Genomic DNA, 20351 nt, shown 5'->3' on the forward strand with positions numbered 1-20351 from the left:
CTTTGATTTCTCTTTAAGTACTATAGTGTTTAGGTATTATAGTGTTTAGGTGACAGAAATGTACCTCCCTTTCCCTGTAAGACTTCATGTAACTCCCTGGAGAGCTGCACTCATATTTGACCCAGACTTTGTCAAAGCAGACGGCTTATCTGGGCTTTACATCAGGCTCCAGAGAACTGGAATTAGCTGCTAAATTGGATGGCATCTGCTTTTGCAAAAGCTTCAGTATGTGAGGACTGAAATTTTTATTCTTCTAAACAAAACCAGTTTCTCCTTGGCAATTTCTAATCACTCTTCCTTGTCTTATGAGGGGAATTGATAAAAAACATATTGAGAATCTGTTTGGTTTTTGGAGAAAGCTGGGTGGGTAGATGCAGACAGTTTTTGTCTTTAAGGATTTGATATTCCCTTGCAGTGCCAAAACCTACAATGCTGCATCACTGTGCTCTTGTGTCAAAACTCCAGAATGAACAAATCTGATTTCACTGGCCAAACTAAAGGCAAAGCAGAAACAAACAAAAAAAAAGCATCTGATGAAGCACATTGTAGGTGATTAAATACTTCTGGGTTTAGTAGTACAAATTATTTGGCAGTGACAAGATTCATATTAGGTACTTTGTTTAGTGAATCTCCCCTATTTTCATGTGTTTTTCATGAGTAGCATAAATTTTCCTTGAGCATATTGGTAATTCAGGGTGAATATCTGTGGCCATGCATTTGATTTAGAAAGAGCTCCCAAGCATGTTATTGTTCTTTAGATTCAAAATTTGAATAAGCCTGTCAGACTCATCAATTTCATGATATGCTTGCTGTACTCTCATTAGAACAATGCAGCTTTTTCTGTCACATATTTTAATGTAATAAGTTCTTCTTATAAGCTTGAAATTAATTTTATATTTTTTTAATATTTATTTCAAGTTAATAATTTCAGTGAATATTGTTTTGTTAAACCTCACCTTTAAATTCACCATCTAATGGGACAGGAATATGGACATAATGAATGAATCAGATTATGTTCTTGTGAAACCACAGTGACTTCACTGACACAGAGGTTGTTTTATGTGGTAGTGATGTTAGCTCAGCCCATCTTATCCATGCAGTTCTGCTCAGACCGTTTTCTTCACTACAGCTCTGTTGTTTCTCTGTCTTGCAGCAACTTCTGCTGATCGTTTTTACCGCATTGACAGATCTCAGGTAAATCTTTATTCGGTTACTGTTTCTATAGATTTTTTTAAAGCTATGTCAAATGCAGCTTAAAATGAATTATCTGCCATTCCTCCTGTGTATTCTAAAATGCTACTGATGTATCACAAAAAGTAGAGGGAAAAATTACAGGCCATTTTTTAGTTGATGTGATTCACATGATTTCACTGAAGTTTTGTATCTGCTGACTATCTGCCCTTCTGTTTACTACCAATCATCTGATGTACAGATCAGAATTTTCTACATTTGTCATCCTTATCAAGTCTTACTAAGGGCATCTGTGTGGCACCAGAGTATTTGAGTTTATCTTTTCACTGATGCTTTTAGTCACCAGAATTCTTGATCCTGTGTGTGTGACATGGAATAGCTATGGAAATTAAGGTGATGTTACAAGTTGAGTATTATGAACAGAGCTGTATCAAATATTCCCAAGGAACCCCAAAACAGTGTGTAGCACTGTTGGATTCAAACCTGTGGTATAGATTTGACAATTTGAATATATTTTCTAAAAGACACTTTGAAAATTTTACAGAGCTTTTAGTGTTTCTGATTTGTAGTCAGAACAGGCCAATTAGTGGCTCAGCATTAAGTGCAAACTGTTGATCTCACACAGTGGTCATTTGTATCAGGTACCCCTGAGAACTGTGTAAGCTGTTTCTGAATCAGAGGAACATATGACTGTTTCCTATCGAAAGCAGCCGGCCGTTTAGTTCAAGCAGAGGAGCTGTGGCTTTAGTTCAGAGGTCCCAGGTTCAGTGTCTGCATGTATCCACCACAAGGCTTCTTTTCACACAGTCATATAAATGCTTTGATGAAGTTGTGCTTTAACATTTGGAAAGCAAGGGTGAGGAAGATGCTGCTACAGGTTAAACTGGGCAATGTGACTCTGTTTGGCGTATTCTGCATTTCTTTAATGCATGACTCTGTACAAATGGTCATCTTTCCCTCCTACTCCTTTGCCCCGTGTTTCTGTGGGGGAAAGATCAATACTGTGTGATGGTCCCAGCCCACAAACCGTGGGCAGTTTCCTGCCCATTCACCTACACAGACACGCCTACTCACACTTGGTGTTTATTGAAGGACAATGAGCCTTCTGTGACAATAACAAAAAAGAGGGACTGAGAAAGAGAGCTTTGGTAACAGAGATGCAAAACAAGAATGTAGAAGCAATGGAGGTCTGGGAGAGTACACCTAAACAATGGAAATTCTGTCAGCCATCAGCGGAGGGCAGACTTTGGGTGTTGGTCCTCATTTTGAAATGCAAACCTCGTCTTTTTGAGTAGACTTCTAGTTCTCAGCTGAATGACATAGAGTCACTGAGTAGCAGCCTTTTAAGCATCGGTGTGAGTGTAAAGCTTGTTGGTTGGGAAACTTGTTTGGCTTGAAATCACTGAAGCATTTATTGGTGACTTCAGTGGCATTGGTTTTAGTGTGTGTGTATGTGTGTGCACTTAAATAAATACACAGACAGAGTGCCATGAATGCTCTTCAGAGACCCTGATGTGTACCCAGCTTTCCTATAGCTATCTGGATGCTCTGAGAGACCAGTAATGCTACAGGTTCATTATTCATTCCTTGTATCACTCCAACAGGAACATTTGCACTTTGTGACAGAAATTTCGCAGGACGAGATTTTTATTCTGGACCCAGAGCTGGTAATGTCACAGCAGGTGGGGACGCCACCAGGAATGCCTGATCTGGTAGTGGAGCAGGCCTCTGGGTGAGTGGTGCTGGAATCTGGCCTTCAGCAGCTGTATTAGACTTGGGCATTTCTTTTCTGGTCCTCTTTTCTGAAGGGTTGGGAGCTGTGGGAGAGCAGGTTTTAGGTGGGGAGCTGGGAACAGGATCATATGCAGACATGGTAATGACTGAAGGACAGTGGAATAACATCTACTCCATTACACATCCTGGAGCATACAGCAGGATTAATGGACTTCAGCACCCTTCAAACTCCTCACACCCACTGACTGTATCTGCCTCAGCATAAATTTGTATCAAACGAGTTACAAATCCCTTCTCTGCATGGTCAGGGCTCTGATACCACTGTATAAGGCCCTGAAGCCCTTTGTGCCTAAGAATGATGGTGAAGTGTTTTTGTTTCTTCTCATCCTCTGGCAGACCAGAAATGCTTCTATTCATCTTTAGGAACAGTCTCATACTCATAGTGAATTAAGCTAATTTAACTTGCTATGGGCTGAAAAATGCTGGGAACCAGTAAGCATAAGACAGCTTCAAAGTGGAGCACGCGAGGTCATTTCTGAGGGGTGACTGCCTTTCTCTTCCTTCTTCCCTCCCTAGAATATCAGATCGGTGGAACCCTGCAGTTCGAAAGAGGATGCTGAGTGACAGCGGCCTTGGCAAGATTTCCCCACACTACGAGGTACCTGACAAACAAAAGGACGCCAGCCAGACACATATGCTGCAGTAAGAGCCCTCTGCTTTTCTCTGCTTGATGATGCACTGTCACCATGACCACAGACAATGCCCAGTGGCTACTTTAAGTTTAATGAATTGTGCTGATGTGCTGAATTACAGAAGTATTTTTGCTTCTTTTCTTTTGTTCCTGCCTTCTGTTTCTTCCTCTTTCTCCACTATTATATATTTTTGCCTTTGTTTTTTTTTTTCTCTGTGGCATTCCACACTTTAATAAACCTAGATCCAAGTTTTCAAAAGTAAATACATTATTTTGGATGCCTGAGGTTCCAGCTAAGGGAACCTTCACGGCAACTAGTTATGAGAAAGACCAAAGCACTCACCCTAAATGTAGCTATGATGCAATGTGACAAAGCAGAAACCTCTATAACTGCTGCTTACTTTCAAAGATGTAGGCAATCGTTTTCATATAAACTTGAACCAGAGATACCATTGTTGGTGTAGGATGACTAAACAGTGGTTTTGTTGCTGATAATTCCCCCATGTAAGAGATTTTTACCACTGCAATCCTGTTTGCTGTGTTCAGGTTTGTGTAAGAGCATCTTTTGATTATTCTTGCTTGTTTTAGAAGTGGTTGTCAGCTTTTTGGTCCTTTTTCTTTAGATTTTCAAAACCAGCAGTAGATCCTTAATCGCTACTGAAGTTTAGATGGGAGGCACCTGTCTGAACTCTGTTGCTGGGTTTGAAAAACTCTAGTGTTTTGGGGTTGTTTTTTCCCCCCAAGTACGTAATGTATAATTGTGTACATCACTTCTTTTTGTTTATGGTTCTAGCGTATATGGATCCCTATGGATGGGTTTTAAAACGGTATAGAAAAATTAGAAATAGTGACCATGTGGTCCTTGTTTCAGTTTGTCTTTCTGTCTCGCATGTGTGTGGAAGGGGGCTGCAAGGTGCCTGCCAGGTACTGCACCAGGGCAGAAGCAGTGTGGATGGGAGGCTGCCTAGTCACATGGCTACAAACTGGAAACTTTCCAGCAAACTGGAAACTGCTGGCAAGAGAAGGAGGTGTCATGGGAAGAAAGGGTGATCCGTGTAGCACTGCCAGGAAACTCTCACCTGGTTTTCTCCCATTACCCTGAGGGATTCTGGATCCATTCTTGGTTTTGTGCTCTTTGCAATGCAAAGGATGGTGAATTCAGGTTCAGTTTTCCACAGACTGGAATGGCAAGGCCTGAAATTTGGAGCTGGCAAAGCTGGGAGAAAAATGGTGTTTAGATACTTCTAGGCAGTTGTGCTGGTTTTGACTGGGATAGAGCTCATTTTCTTCATAGTAGCTACTATGGGACTATGTTTTGGATTTGTGCTGAAAACAGAGTTGATAATACAGGGGTGTTTCAGTTATTGCTGAGCAGTGCTTACACAGAGCCAAGGCCTTTTGTGCTTCTCACACTGCCCCGCCAGTGAGTAGGCTGGTGGTGCACAAGTAATTGGGAGGGGACACAGCTGGGACAGCTGACCCCAACTGGCCAAAGCGATAGTCCATCCCATACGATGTCATGCTCAGCATATAAAGCTGGGGGAAGAGGAAGGAAAGAGGGGACATTCGGAGTGATGGCGTTTGTCTTCCCAAGTAACTGTTACACATGATGGAGCCCTGCTTTCCTGGAGATGGCTGAATGCCTGCCTGCCGATGTGAAGTAGTGAATGAATTCCTTGTTTTGCTTTGCTTGTGTGTGCGGCTTTTGCTTTGCCTATTAAACTGTCTTTATCTCAACTCACAAGTTTTCTCACTTTTACCCTTCCAATTCTCCCCCATCCCAACTAGGGAGAGTGAGCGAGCAGCTGCGTGGTGCTTAGTTGCTGGCTGGGCTTAAACCATGACAGCAGTGTGGGGAGATGGTGACAACATGTGGACTAACTTCTAACTGATAAGAGGAATGATTTTGTTTACGTCAGTATGACTGGAAATGTTTGCTTAGCTGGAACAATTATGTTTTTCTGATAGATTTATTAATTACAAGCAAAGTCAATAGCACTGCCCAGAGTAAAGCGTATCTCTGTCACTGCCTACTATAAGGAATTGTTTTCTTTGTAGCTTCTCTAAATATTAATTTTTTTGGCTAAAGTCTTTCATGGTGAGGCTCAGTCTCTAACTTATTCTTTCTCTTTTTCTTTTAGTTACAAATTTAGCAAAAAAAGTCAGTTATTTCTGAAGACAAGATTTGTGGGAAATATGCTGCTTTAAATTACCTTCTTTAAAATCAGTAAATCCAGCAGTTGTTTCCTGAGATGTTTTAGAGCTGGTAGCGGAATGAAATTCACTGGAATGAAGATTTGGAGGCTTGACATTTAATAAAGTGTCACCATTATACGGGGGAGATGCCTTTTGCTGTCTTGAGAAAAGCACCCCTGAGACTGCTTTAGTGATGAGGTTGGTTCATGCCAGTTGGAGACACCTCTGAATCAAGAGCTTCGCTCTCAAAAGTTTCTGTCTGCACATGCTCACGGAGGAGTTATGCCCCTCTGTGCTTAATCCTGGTTGCAGGCCTGCCCACTGGGCTGAGGGAAGGGGGGCTGCTCTGCTCACCAACTGATCTTCAGTAGCAAGGAGAAAAGGGAAGCAGCAGTCATGGTCAAATGGAGATGGGTCAAGAAAAGTGTATGGAGGAACAGGGAAAAGAGGTTGCAAGAGCCGAAGTAGTAAAAGCAAAAAGGGAGTGTGTGCAGGAACTTGGGGGAGCAGGTTTAGGGGATGGGAGCTGGCAATTAGGAGCACAGGGGACATGCAGATGTCTGTGAAATCAGAATGGGAATAACGAAAAGGAGAAAGGACATGGGGCGCAGATAGGTAAGAGGTGAGTGAAACAGGTTAAGGGCATGGGGGAACTGGTCTGTGTCTGTTTCTCTTCAGAGTCTGGAGTTCGGTGCTGATGCAGATTATTCATTATACTGGTACGCAAGCTCTGAAGTGTGTTTAGACATTGCCTCATTTGCTGCCAAGCTGGAAGGTGTACAGTAAATGAGGCAGGGGATTGCAGGGGAGAAAGCAAGTTATTATTACAGTTAAGGCAGTTGAATGCTGCTCTGGAGGATTGGCTTCTACCCTCAATTTCCCTCACAGAATTTGAGTGATGCAGATTTACAACAAACTTTTCACAAATGGCCAGTAACAACAGGCTCTTCACTCTATGCATGTCCACTGTGAAGTAGGCTGGGTTTTTGAGAGGCCATTACAAGGAGACTATGAAAGAGAGTGAATGGCTGGAAATAGGCTTTCTGTGTGCCTCAGGTAGTATTACTAAAATTAACGGAAAGTTTGCCTTCCTTCTGACTCTCATTTTCCCAGCTGCAGAATACAGATAGTATTGCAAGCTCACCTTAGAGGAGCACAGTGAGGGTAAATTTCACGGTCACAAGAAACTTGGATACTATGGGCAGACTCTGTCAGAGATGCTTAGCAGAAAATTAATCATTTTGCATTCTGTGCACAGTTTTGGTAGTGTGGAATAAATAAATCTTGAGGCTGTGCACTGCATATACAAAATACAAAAGGATATCAAGCAATTCTCTACTTAAACACTAAGGCAAGAGTCCAGTAGAAGAAAGTAGCAAGTGTCAATGTGATTAAAGGTTGTCAAAACACTTGAGTGCAACAAGGCTGGAGTATGATGCTCTGATGACATGAGCTCTGGCATTTCCAAGCATCTGGATGCTTGATTTTGCAACCTAAAAAATCTTTCTAACCTGGCACTTTAAAGAAAAACTTAGAAAGCACTGTTATATTTTGGTAACTGAAGTAGCTCACAGGTCCTTTACAGAGGTTTGTCCCTTCAGAAACTATTTTTCAAATAAAACTTGTGGAAAGGATTTTAGGAAAATTCCCCAAAAGGAATATGGCAAAGCACAGAGAGGACAATTCCTACTGTACATGGAATTCTTGTGGATCTTTAAAAAGTCATCGGTGTTCAGTGTTTTACAACTAGTTCAAAATACTGTACAGCACTTACAGCTCAAAGTGCAATATCCTATAGCCTGTCACTAGGGCAACTGACAGGGGACTTGCTGTGGGAGAAAGTGTCATAAGTTAACCCACTGGGGCTGTTTTCTCAGTGGTCATTTTTCTCCCATATGAGGGTTGGGAGTGACCCTCCTCAGATATTAGGAGCAGATTAGACCACAGCTGGTCGTAGTATGGCTGCAGACTGCTTAGAGTGTCCCTGGCATTGCTATATATACATATATATGTGTGTGTGCGTGTATGTACATATATATATATAGCCTCTTTAAGATGAAGTCATGATTCTTCTGACAAGTGAGGAGTGTAGCTAAAAAGACAAAGTATGCAAATAGAGAGATTCCTTAAATTACTTCAATCAATGAAAGCAGAGAAGACAATATGCGATCTAAAAATAATGATGATGTTTGGTGTGGCTTTTGATCACAAACTGTTGGGGTAAAGGTTAATTTGAATGTAATGATTTTGAGGCAGGGGTCTTTGTGAGAAAATTATTTACGCTTTTGTTTTTAATTAAGTGAGCTTCATGTTAGTTAATTTTCAGGTGTTTTTTGATTAATGGTATTTCATGTTTTGCTCCTGTTCTGACAGCTCTTTGATGTGCGACCAATGTGTGGAGTGGGCAGGACATGAAACAGCATCTTGGTGCAGTAACTAGGAGCTGGGGCAGATCGTAGCTTAACAGGAACATTAAATTAGTGTGAATGGTACATACAAAAAAACAACAGGAAGACAATTACTTGGACTACTGGTGCTTGATCTTGAAAAAAGCTAAGTATTCTGGGCTGACTTCACTGAAACATGTAATTGGAGTCTTCCTTTGAACATGAGTGGGTTCATCATCCTGATTTATCCTATGATCAAATGGTGCAGTGAGATAGGGATGACCATTCCCTCATAGCCTGCTGTAAGCATTCATTGTTGGCCATGTATTTCTCTTCCTAGTTATGTGTTTGTCACCCTGTTATGTGATGAGAGCTGGAAAATAAAATAAAATAAAAACCACAACAGCATACAAAAATGAAAAGATGACTATACCTTGGTAGAGGTTTAATCTACATATTTTAATTGAAGTCATTAATTTTCCCATGGTTTGGGGCAGTAGCAACCACTCTTCTAGTATCTGTCCAGCTGAGAAGGTAATGTGTTTCCATCTGCATTGTCTGAATCGAGTGCCTGGCTCGTGAAGGATGGCTGAAGGTTGGCCAGAATGCTGCCTGGTCCTGTCAGGGAGAGAAAGGAAAAACGCCTGTGGGGACTGGAAGGTGGCTGCAGCGCTTTACACTAACTAGACATTAATTAGCTAGTAATACTACCCAGGCACTACTTTGTGAGGCAATAATAACCTAGTTCCTGAGAGGTAAGAAGAAAAGGGCTAAATGCCAAGTGTTTTAACTCAGCCACAAGAATCACATCATTGCACAGGAAATCAGTGTGACAGTACAGATGTTACAAGATGGTTTAGGGTTTTACTTTTTTAGAGAAATCTTTGTTTGGTACAAGGTGAGAAGAGTATCAGGGATGCAAGTCTGCATGTAGAAAGGAGAAGGAGTGCTCATTTAGTGAAAGTTAAGAAAATATAGAGAGGTCACTCTTAGGATTTGAACGTGCTAGACAGGAGCTACATAGTGATAGTGAAACTTTAAAATTTTGAAGGTTGGTGAAGACTTGAAACATTCAAGTATTTGCCCAAAACTCTTGCATTGGAAAACTCAGCGTCAGCTCATAAATAGTCAGAGTAGTTTGCCCTGGCGTTTTTTGATAGCGAAATCTGAATTAGTTTTCTGATTCAGATTTAGTTCAAGCTGCATTTATAAGTTTAAGCCACAAGAGTGAAGTGCCTATGTTTTAACCAGCTATTTGTACACCTGTACAAATTACTTTCCATTGTTTAAAATCCCAGATGAGGCTCCATGAGTGCTGATTGGTTTCAAACAAGTCTTATTTGAGTGAAGGCATAAATAACCATCTCACCTTCACTCTACACTCCTGTGCAGTCCTTATATTAGAACTAGAGCATAACAAAATGCAGCGTCTGTTTATGCTTCGCTTGCCCTTTTCTGTCTCTTCTGTTGTCTTAGATACTTTTACAAACAGCTTGCAAGGCACCACTCTCACTATCTCACTAGCTTGGAGCAGAGCACGAGAAAGGTTTGCCTAAAGCAGCTCTCCACATCTCGCTAGGAAAGTGATATTAAAAAGGAGAGGGTGTTAGTGAAAGCAAAGATGTAGACTCAAAGAAGAGGAAAAGGGGGTCTAAAGGGAACTGAGAATGATTCAGGGAAAGGTAAACATGGGTTAAATAGGGAAAGTACTTTGAAGAAAGCAAAAAAAAAATTATAAGAACATAGCAAATGGATAAGCAATTGTTTTGAGGGAAGGCAAGTTCCCTGAGTGAGACCGAGTGGGAAAAAGTGATGCATCTCACTGTGTGGTCTGGTCCTGTATTTTGAAAGCTCTCACTATTGTCAGCATGATGCAGTCACGATACTTAAAATCTTGTGCACATTCCAGAGAGAGGCTACAATTTATCCACCATTAGGAAATTTTTTCTTCAGTTGCTACTATAAAACTTCCCCTACCCCATTTCTGAAGACATTCTTGGCGAAGGAAGCACCTGGTAATTTTTTTACACTCTAGTGCCCAGGTGTGGTAAATAATGAATTTAATGTACTTTATGCTCCTGTTGTGAATATTAATTCTCTCCATACGCTTCAAGATTTTAGCCGCCTTCATTGTTTTTGGAGATTTTCAGTGGGGAAAAAAGGAATAATTATTGTTTTCCATTGGAATTCTACCTTGAAGATATGTGCCTGTGGTTCTGAAAAGAGCTATTTCTGCCCTTTCTCATTCCCTTAAAAACTTACAATGTGAGAATTAAAATCTAGCAGAATTTTGGCATTGCTTGAGTAATTCGTCTTGAATCTTCATTTCTTGCCATCCAGAAAAAAAAATCAGCCTGACAAACAATAGGAAGGCTCTTAAAAATGGTAGAATTTGGCTGACAAAAAGGAGCATGTTTTCTCCGTGGGATCCTTTTGTTTTAAAAATAAAACCCTTCCAGAAACAGTTTGAATCTCTTATTTTCTCTGTATAGTCAGTTCAGTAGAGATCTACTCAAAAATAGGATAGTTATTTTTATTTTGTAGTACAATCATTGAATACAAGAACAATTTGGAGACTGTAGCACTGCAGACAGAAATATTTCCCAGCAAAATTCATACTCGTTCCATATTGACAGCAAAGAAAAATCTTGCTTCATGCCCTGTGCTGCTTTGCAGCCTGTGGTATTTCAAAAGTTTCTTTAAAGACAGCTACTGCTGCTGGTATCTGTTACTATTTGGAAGCTAATTTGAGTGTCCAGCTTTTACGATTTTTCTAGAAGTTTTCTTTTTCCTTCTGGAGCTGCTTATACAGCAACCTCAAGTACAGCTGTAGATACGGAATATGTATGAACTTGTCAAATGATTTGTCATGAAACTGGAAATAAGACATCTACCTGGACAAACATTAATTCACAAGTTAGTTTTGAGCCTCTCCCACGTTGTCACTTAATCCATGTCCACTTTCCCCAAGCAATGTCTCCAGTTCTAGTGATGTTCTTCTTCCTTGTCATAGCCAGGAGAAGGGACACCTGGACATGTCTGATTAGTGGACGCACCTTGACTCAACTGCAGAAAAAAGGAACACAGTTTAGAGAGGAAAACAATACTAAAATCACAGGAGGTGGAGAGGAATGTTGGGACCAAAATATATTTTCAAAGATTGGCCCACTTGAGATATGTTTTTGGTGTATCCTGAGTATACCATGTACAGACTGTGTATGTGAGGTAAACATGAGAACAGATGTTCTCAACTCAGGTTTCAAGAGGCTTTGCATTACTTCAGCCATGTTGGTACCATCTCAGGGATGGTTCTGGGCATGGGAAGATCCTGGCATTTTGCTCTGATGCCTGAAGATACAGAAGCAGGACAAGAGAAAGTGTTACCACATACAGTCCCTGCTATGTCAGGGGATGAGCTATGGCTCTATGACGATTGCACCCACCAAACCTGAGGGACCTTTGCAAACAGTGAGAATCAGATAGTTCTGGAAACTGTTGAACATGAACTTTCAGCAACTTCTGGTGTCGCCTTTAAGTGATTGAATACAAGGAAAACCTTATTTAATCACCTCTTCCCCTGTTAATTAGTAGAATTTTTATGTCACTACTGCCAAAGTCTGGCCTTATCTACAGAGAACTGGAGTGCAGAAAAATCATGTTTTTTACTTATTAAAGTGCCTGCAACAGTCATTAGTATTTGGTACTTATACATCATCCTGGCAACCCCTCTCCCAGTAATACTGAGCTTTAAGACATCGTCTTTTGCTTCTGTTCTTGTTAACCGTAATTGGAAAAGGAAGAAATCAGAATTTAGTTTAGATTTGCATGTGTAAGGCCTTACTTGTGTATGTGAGTGCAATGCAAATAGTGTTTGTTTTCTTCCAGAATTAAGTCTCCAGCCTTTGTTGTTGAGGTGCCGAATTGCTAAGGGGTTTTAACAACAACAGGCACGTCTGATGAGGTGGGTTTGTGTTTCTGCCCCTTCAATATGCGGTGGAAATAGAGTACATCCTGTACTGCATCCTGTAGGATGGTTTTTTTCCTCATCAGTACTTATTACCAAATAATTTTATTATTCAGAACGTAGCTCCCTGGAGTGGATTGGGTGGGATTTTAGCTTCCTCTTTTCCCACCCACCTGCCCCTGAGCCCTCAGAATTGAGGGCTCTTAATAATTTTGTAGCATCTCAATACCTGATGCACAGCTGAGGAAATTCACCCTGCTGACAAATTATTTTGGCAGATAGTGACGTGCAAAACACTCCCACATGCCATGAGACTACAAATTGCCTTCTTTAGAGAGATCTTGCTTCTTGACTGGCATCCTGCTTTCCAAAAGGGAAATGCAAGCAGTCCAGCTCTCCTCTTCTCCTTGGGGTAATTTCAAGCAACAGAATACTTGTGTGCTTGACAAAGGGACCTTCCTACATGGATATTGAAAAAGTCAACTACCACCTAGTGTGAAAATGCTTTCTGAGTAGTTCCGGTAGATAAGGGGATGAAAAAGAGTTTTCCATGTGGAATGTAAGTTTTTTTGTTGGAGTGTGTTTAAAGGATAAAATCGATGTTGACGGAGTACAGATAGCTGGGTGCCTTGGTTTTCTTTAAGTGGTTTACCGTAACAGCTATAAATCTGCTTGCCACTCTCTGGCTAATAGCCAAGGCTGAAGCAGTAGAGTTCCTTCTTTTTTCTCTTCTCTTGTTACAACTCTTTCTTTATCATTTCTTTTCCCTTTGCTTCCATCCTTGCTTGCTTAGTTTAGCCCTTGGATTGAGAAGCAGAATCTGCACTAAGAAGTAAAGAGGCTCTACAGCAAAGGTGGCAGTGGAACATATCAAGACATTCACTTCTTTTGTACCCTTTTTTCTGTTTGGCTGGGTAAAAGAAATAACATTTGATAATTTGCTCTTTAGGGCCTACTGCTTTTCTGCAAGCACCAGACATGTGGTAACTGCACCTGCAAGAGAAGGGTAGAGGAGAGAGTAGAGCCGACGATGTCACTGTAGAATGTGAATATCCCTCTCTTCAGATTTATGGAGTGGAAACAGCAGACCTGTGGCCCCCGGTGACATTAAAGACACTGGAAGAGGGGCTAGCTGGCTTTACTGGGGTGATATAGGATTACTGACAGAAAGAAAGCATGTATTCTTCTGGGCTTGATTTAAGCACTGTTATAAATACAGGGTGAATATCCTCCAGCATGGTAGGCTTCCAGTCCAATAAAAGCTGGAAAAGAAGTGAACCTTGTAGTTTTAGGTAATATGTATGTCTGTATTTTTGTGTACTTGTTACTTATTTGAAAGAGTGGAAGTAAGAAAAAAAAACCCAAACATCCAGTCCTAGTTTTCTGAGCATTGCACTGGAATAGCAAGCCTGTGTCCATGTACTCTGTCCACGCCATAAGGAGCTGCCATCTGCTTGGAGAGGAGACTGGTTCTTGATGTACTCTCACTCAGTACCAAGCTGTCTTATCAAAGCCAAAACTAAGAAGCTTCAGGGCACGGATGTTAAACACAGTCCTGTACATACGTAACACACACATTAGAATACATAGCATGTCCAAGCTTTCACACTAGGTCACCTTGTAATATGCATTCAGACTGTATTTATTGATACCCTGCTCATATTCCTAAGTTCTGGTTTAACAGGCTCGCAAAGAGAATAGAAATGTAGTTTGGTAAAATAACTGCTCTAGAGTATCACACTGAAGTACTGCTTTGCCTGAGTTGACAGTGTTTGTTAGACTCCAAAAAGTCAAACCTTTGCTAACTTTCTCTATTTCTCCAGATATCTGCATGTTCAGATTTCAGCTGTGGCTGGAAATCAGGTAGTGTCAAAATACCATGCAACAGAAAGCTAGAGACAAAGCATAGGTGAAAATAGGTCATCTTTTGAAGCTTGCAATTTAGTATTTTAGACCCACAAAGCTCAGAGTGTTTGGATGAGGCTGGGAGCAATATTTTGACATGAGCCTTCCCTTGACTTATTGAACGAAAAGTGGGGTTTTTCACTAGGGCTGCTTGAAAAATATATTGGTGCGCTGCTTTTGCTTGGTGGATATGTGCATGAAAGAGGTTTATTTGTGCTGGAAAATGTTGCTTGAAAATGAAAGTACCTGTGAATGTGGGCTGGGTTTAGTGTGCTTGAGTTGGGGAGAGATTCTCTGGTTCACCTGGGAACTGCTGAGCGGCAGGGAACATGTACCCCAGGCTGTGCGTCTTGGCATGGCTGCTCTGCAGGGAGCTGCCCTTGCTCGTCCATGTCTAGGGTGCGTGTCCTAGTCCCCTGGCTGTGAGCTTATATGTCAGGGTATAGGATGTATTGTCTCTTAAAATGCCTGCCAAAGGATTTCTCGGGTGAGAGGAGAAACTTCTGAAAGCTTAAAAGCATTCAAATGATGAGGGAGAAAAGTTGTCCCTGCTTGCCTGCTGCTCCTCTGCACTGGGAAAGGAGCACTACAACCCACAGCTTTGTCTCGGTAGCTGAGACTGAGCGAGCGTTTAGCAGTGCTGGCACAGAGGTGTGTGCAAGGGAGGGAAATACATGAGGAGCGGGGCCATAACACATAGCCTTGCTGAGGTTCCTGGCAGTGTTGTTTCCCATGGGCAATCAGGGACAGATGGACCTGGCTAAATTATGCCAAGAGCTGAAATCAGAGAGCCAGAGGTGGCTTGGAGCCAGTGTAACCCTGACTTCTAGATTCTTGTTTCTCTGCCAGGCATCTAAAAGTGCAGCACAAAAGCATATCTGAAACTCCCATTACAAGTTTTCTTCTCCATTAATTACTCTATAGCAGGAGTGTAAAGGGCTCAGCAATTCTGTCCTGCCTAGGACCTGTGTGTTGTGCACATTAACTGAGCCGATTTTTTAATTTTTGTTTTTTTAAAGATGGCAAGCAAGTGAGCATTGCTTAGTGCTTAGCACTTATTTATTAACATAATTGCAAGAATCTGTTTCTGAGGGATTCCTGTGTTTCAATCTCTCTTCTCCCGAAACCACTAAAGGCTATTTATCAGGAGTGACTGGTTTGCTTTGTGATAACAAACACACCACTTAGAATAGCTTCTAGATTGTTTAGAGACCCAAACTGGCCTAAGATTATTTGGGTGGTATCTCAAGATACCAAACAGCTCATGTGCTTCATCTCCATCTAGCCTGAGGGCCAAGTGGGGATGTGTCTTCTGAATCAGAGAATACCTGATGTGCTTGCAGTGTGGCTGTCATGGCTTTGCGGTTACCAAAATAATTCCTTTCTCTGGGTTAAATAAAAAGTTAAAGTCATAGCAAAATGTCCTCTGGGTTCATCTTTTCCTGGAGAAAGTAAAAGTAAAAGTAAAAGTACACAGATCCATTGTTGAGGAAAGAGGCCAGATGATTTGTTACCTAATTGCACCTAACATCTCTTTTTGATTTTCATGTAGAACGTTAAGTGCATATACCTAGCCCTTTTAGTCCCTGTTCAAGGTCTTCTTAATAAAGAGCTGTTTCAAACAGCATCCAGTCCCTTGGCACCCAGTCTGTTGTTTCACCAAAGTATTACATGGTGTGGCTAGATCTCGGTTTATTTCTTTTAGGGTTAGAGCCACATCAGCTATTGCCTTTCCTTTGCCTTTTGACCCCGAAATTCATCAAGCAACTGACAGGTAGGTCAGTGAGGATTTTGAAGATTTAATTCAAATCTGTAAATGGAAGAACAGCATTTCAAAGAAGCTTGGATCAGGCCCTCTTCAAAATGAATGTCTTGCATTCCCCTGAGATAATTTGGTGTCATGTGGTGATAAGACAGAAGCCAAGTATTTAAAAAAAAAAGAAACAAAAACCAATAAACAACCTATGATCACCCTACAGTGATCCTGCTGGTCATTTGGAAATACCTTTTTTTTCAAGTAAATAACAAGCCAGCTTTCTTAGGTCATGTTTTGACCTTGATTCCAAGGTAGAACTATCTTTTTCAATATGAATGTATTAGAACATTTTGCTCTCCTTCTTCTTTTTTAAATCAAGGTTAAGCATATTTTAGTTTACATCTGATTTTGCAATAAAATCTTTTATTCCCTTGTTAAGCAGCAATTCCCAGGCAACTCCTCTGGGTGTCAGTACAACTTCAGGTATAGCTGCATTGTGGTGTTTCAAGCCTTCGTTCAAAGCATTCGACAGTGGACAGAGAAATGATAAGAGATAAAAAGTTAGGCAACAATGAGAAAAGATATGGAACAATGTAAGGGACACAGAGATGCCTGAGACACAGCAAGGAATGCATCTGAGCTGCCCTTGTTTTCCTAAGAATCACCGAGCTACGTTCCTGTATGTTGGACTCTTTGTGAACAGCCTGAGGCAATGGTTTATGTGCAGGTAGAGACTGAGGCTGCTGAAGGAAGTTACAGAGATGTTAGAAAAAGTAGCCATCTTTGCCTTTAGCAGAATTAGAAAAAATTAGGCTCTCCAGATTGTTGTTACAGATTAACAGGACATGTCCAAATGGATTTCTGCAAAATAATAAGTAACTTGAATGGAATTTTTTAGATTCAGGGAGCATTGCTGATCAGCATTTTCCCACGTATGCGAGGCAGTATGGGCATTGTCTATGAGAAATATTTGAGAGGAAAGAATGACAGGAAAGCTGGAATAGCAAAAGCAGAAAGCTTTGTAGAAAGACCCATAGAATTACAGAAAAATCTAGGTTGGGAAGGACCTCTGAAGGTCATCTAATACAAACCCCTGTTCAAAATAGGTCCAGTTAGATGAAGTTGTTCAGAACCTTTTCCAGATGAGTTTTGAATACTTGCCAAGTTGGAGATTCAGCAGTCTTTCTGCACAGCCTGTTCCTGTTTGATCATTCCCATGGTGAAAAAATTTTTCCTAATATCCAACCTAAATTTCCCATGTCCCAACTTGTGACTGTTGTTCTTTCTCCTCTTCTTTTTTCAAGCAGACTCTGGCTCTGTCTTCTTTATACCTTCCTATTAGGTAGCTGAAGGCAGCAGTAAAATTTTCCCTGAGCCTTCTCTTCTTACTGAATGAACCTAGCTCCCTCAGCCTCTCCTCAGATATCTCTCTTCATATGCCCTCACCGTCTCTGCAGCCCTTTGTGGAACTCAGTCCAGTTTGTCAATGTGTGTCTTGTTCTCAAGTCTCACAAATACTGAGTAGAGGGTAAAAAAATCACTTCCATCTACCTTATGGCTCTGCTCTTGCAAATACAGCCCAGTATGCCATTGGCCTCTGCTGTTGCAGGGAACTCTGCTGACTGACATTCAACTTGTATTCCACTAATACCCTGCATCCTTTTCTGCAAAGCTGTTTTCCAGCTGTTTTGTTGCATGGGTTTATTCCTCCTGAGGTGCAGGACTTTGCATTTGCCTTTGTTGAACTTGCTAGGCTGCTGCTAGCCCAATTCTCCAGCCTGTCAAGGGCACTCTGAATTGGGCATGTATTGCATCAAAGTGGAAGTGTGGGGGAGCTCTCAGTAACTCTTAGGCTTTTATGTTTTGTCAAGTGCCATGGCAGAAAATGGTGATTCCCAGGCTGAGCATTATCTTTAACTCTTATTGGGCACTTCCAAGTAGGAGAGGCTGAGGCACCAGGAAAGCAAGCAGTTCTGCCTTTCTACCAGTAAGATACGAGGCACTACCTGCAGCTGGGGCTGCAGGAGACTCGCAGTCCCAGAGGTGTTGGTACAGATTGCTGCATGAGGGGGTTTCCTCTCTTTTATTTCAGAAATACTTAATGTGCTAAAAATTTTCTTCAATTGCAATCAGGGAATGTGTGAATAAATCCCAACAGGGATGCCACTTTTGATTCTGAAGAGGTGTACAGGCAAAATGAGAAGGAATGGGTTTAATCTGAGAGCTCTTCCCCCCGCATTGTCACAGGCACCTATTGTCAAACTGAATTAGAAAGATTGCAGAAATGCATTGCTTAAGCAGGGAAAATGGGAATGGTCATAAAACCCAGCAGAATTGCTGCACACAGATTGTTATTTGGCCTTTAAATTGTAAATGGCTGGTTTTAAATGGTGCTTGTGCAGATGGTTTCTGCTACAGGTTTATTGATTAAAATAGCTGCTTTACATCAGCTCCAGGTTTGTTTCTCCAGAGGCTTTTGTCTTCATGAATAATGTACCCATTTGCTGAAATTTTGTTAGAATTCATCTGCTGGAGGCTGGCTGTATTTCTCTAGGTTCCTAAGCCTTAGTTGACTAGGCTCAAAATTGTGATAGTTCTTGCCCTTCCCTCCTTAGAAATGAATATTCCCTCTTCTACCCTTTCAGTGCTGAATAAATCTAGTGCTTGCACATTGGAGAGTGCACTTGGAAACAGTTGTGAGTGTTTGGCGGTTTGGGGAAGGCTTGTATGATACTGAAGGCTGTCTTGGCTATACCGGGGATTAGACTTTTGCCAGCAATTCATCCAAAGCCTGTAAGAGTGAGTGGAAAAATTCCAGTGAGCTTTGGATCAGACCATTAACTCTGAGGCACAGTGCTGTTCTAGGTGGGCATGTCTTATGCCTTCAGTATCCTAAGTCTTCCAGTTTGCTGGAAGCATCTACTGAATGTAAGATTAACAGCTTTTTACATTATTATTCAGGCATTTTTATGCATTTCGAAATATGTGTACCTCATTTCTTGGGAGATCCTTGTGCATTTTGTATTAAGCACAGAAAGTACTGCTTTACTTGTGTAGGGAGTGGTGGAACAGGCAATGTGCAGCTTCCCCTTGTAGACTGAAGCTTGCAAGTGCTGTTATCTCTTCTGAGAAGAGCTTGCTGCTCTGCAACAGGAGGAGAACACTACTGCAGGACCTATAGTGAAAGGAAGGGTATGAACAGCATGGAAAGCAAATGGAGATGATAACATACTTTCTCTCCTCCTCCCTTCTGATCCCCTTCCCTCTCATCACAGTAGTATTTGTCTTTGCTTTAATTAGTCACTACAGCAATAGCTCTTCATGAAGCATCTGTGAAACCAGGGCAGGAGAAAAGTCAGATTAGTGCCTTTGGTGAAAATATTTGAAATTGGGCTTCCCGTTTACATTTATGCATGGGAAAAAAAAGCATTGTTGGTAGAAGAGCTAATTTAATCTCATGATTCTGGAAACATAGCCAGTCATAGACAATCTGGCCTGTCTTTACTCTCTTGGGGAGGTGGGGAGGTGATGAGACTTTCTTTCTGCAAGTTAATTTTACACCAAGATAAAAACAGAAAAAACTAACAGTTGAAATGAAAAATAAGCAATTCCATTCTGAAATGGCCAAGAATAGGATATTGCATTGCCTGAACCTTTGCCTGAAGGTTTTGGGGATTTGATTTGTTTTGTTTAACCAAATTAAAATCTCTTCAAGATTTCATTTGGCAAAGTGTTTTGACCCAGGTGGGACCACAGATCTTGACAGCATATTAGTTCTTCTGAAGTATCTCTGATTTGCCTCTACTTTTTTTAAGGCATGCAGGTTGTGAGAACGATAACTTGCTTCTTTGTGACAGTGAAACACACAGCTGGAATCATACTAGGAGGACAGATGACAGGCACTAGATCGATGGTTACTGTGTGGATGTTAGCAGCTGAAAATCCTCCCTTCTCAGGACACCCGTCTGGTGACCAGTGCTGCCACAGTATATCCCTCACACTTCTTACAGACCTGAAAGAAAGATGTGTGACCGGAAATATGAGCATCCACTGGATTTCTTTGCTGTCAGGAAAGCCCCCTGTGGTTGTGGAGTGAGTGTATGTGATTTAGAGCAAGTCATAAGACTTTCTTTCTTTCCTCCCTTAGAGCCTGTCATAAGCATGGGGTAGACCAGATGATGCATGAAATGCCCAACACTATTAGTGTGGACTTTTCAGCAGCCTCACTTCCTTACATTATAGTTACAAGCAAGACTCCCCTTGGTGGTGTTAGGCCAGTACTTGGAGAGTTTGGAAAACCTTCTCCCTGCTAAAACGTATGGCCTGAAATTGTAGGAGAATGGTGGAAGTCCTCTCCACTCTTTGCCAAAATACTTTGTCAGTAGTGCAACAAAGGAAGCCTAGTTTATTGTGGTTGAACCTTTGATATCTTCAATGGTGGAAGGTCTCGTTGAGGCTTTCCTGTAGCTGAGATATTTAAACCCTCTCTGTGGCTTTGCAGCTATGTCAGGAAGTTTGAGCATACGT

The 20351-nt window shown here is 41.3% G+C and overlaps 1 protein-coding gene across 1 annotated transcript in view; it reads left to right on the forward strand.

Annotated features, from left to right (window-relative positions):
* DGKI (diacylglycerol kinase iota) overlaps positions 1–20351 on the forward strand; it is a 234120-nt gene that overhangs the window by 181998 nt on the left and 31771 nt on the right. Inside the window, exons 26-28 of the mRNA XM_068400899.1 lie at positions 1154–1194; positions 2796–2923; positions 3502–3627. Of these exons, the coding sequence (XP_068257000.1) occupies positions 1154–1194; positions 2796–2923; positions 3502–3627 (295 nt within the window). The remainder of the gene's footprint in view (positions 1–1153; positions 1195–2795; positions 2924–3501; positions 3628–20351) is intronic.

Source organism: Nyctibius grandis, chromosome 5 (genome assembly GCF_013368605.1).
Source record: "Nyctibius grandis isolate bNycGra1 chromosome 5, bNycGra1.pri, whole genome shotgun sequence".
NCBI classification, from domain to species: Eukaryota; Metazoa; Chordata; class Aves; order Nyctibiiformes; family Nyctibiidae; genus Nyctibius; species Nyctibius grandis.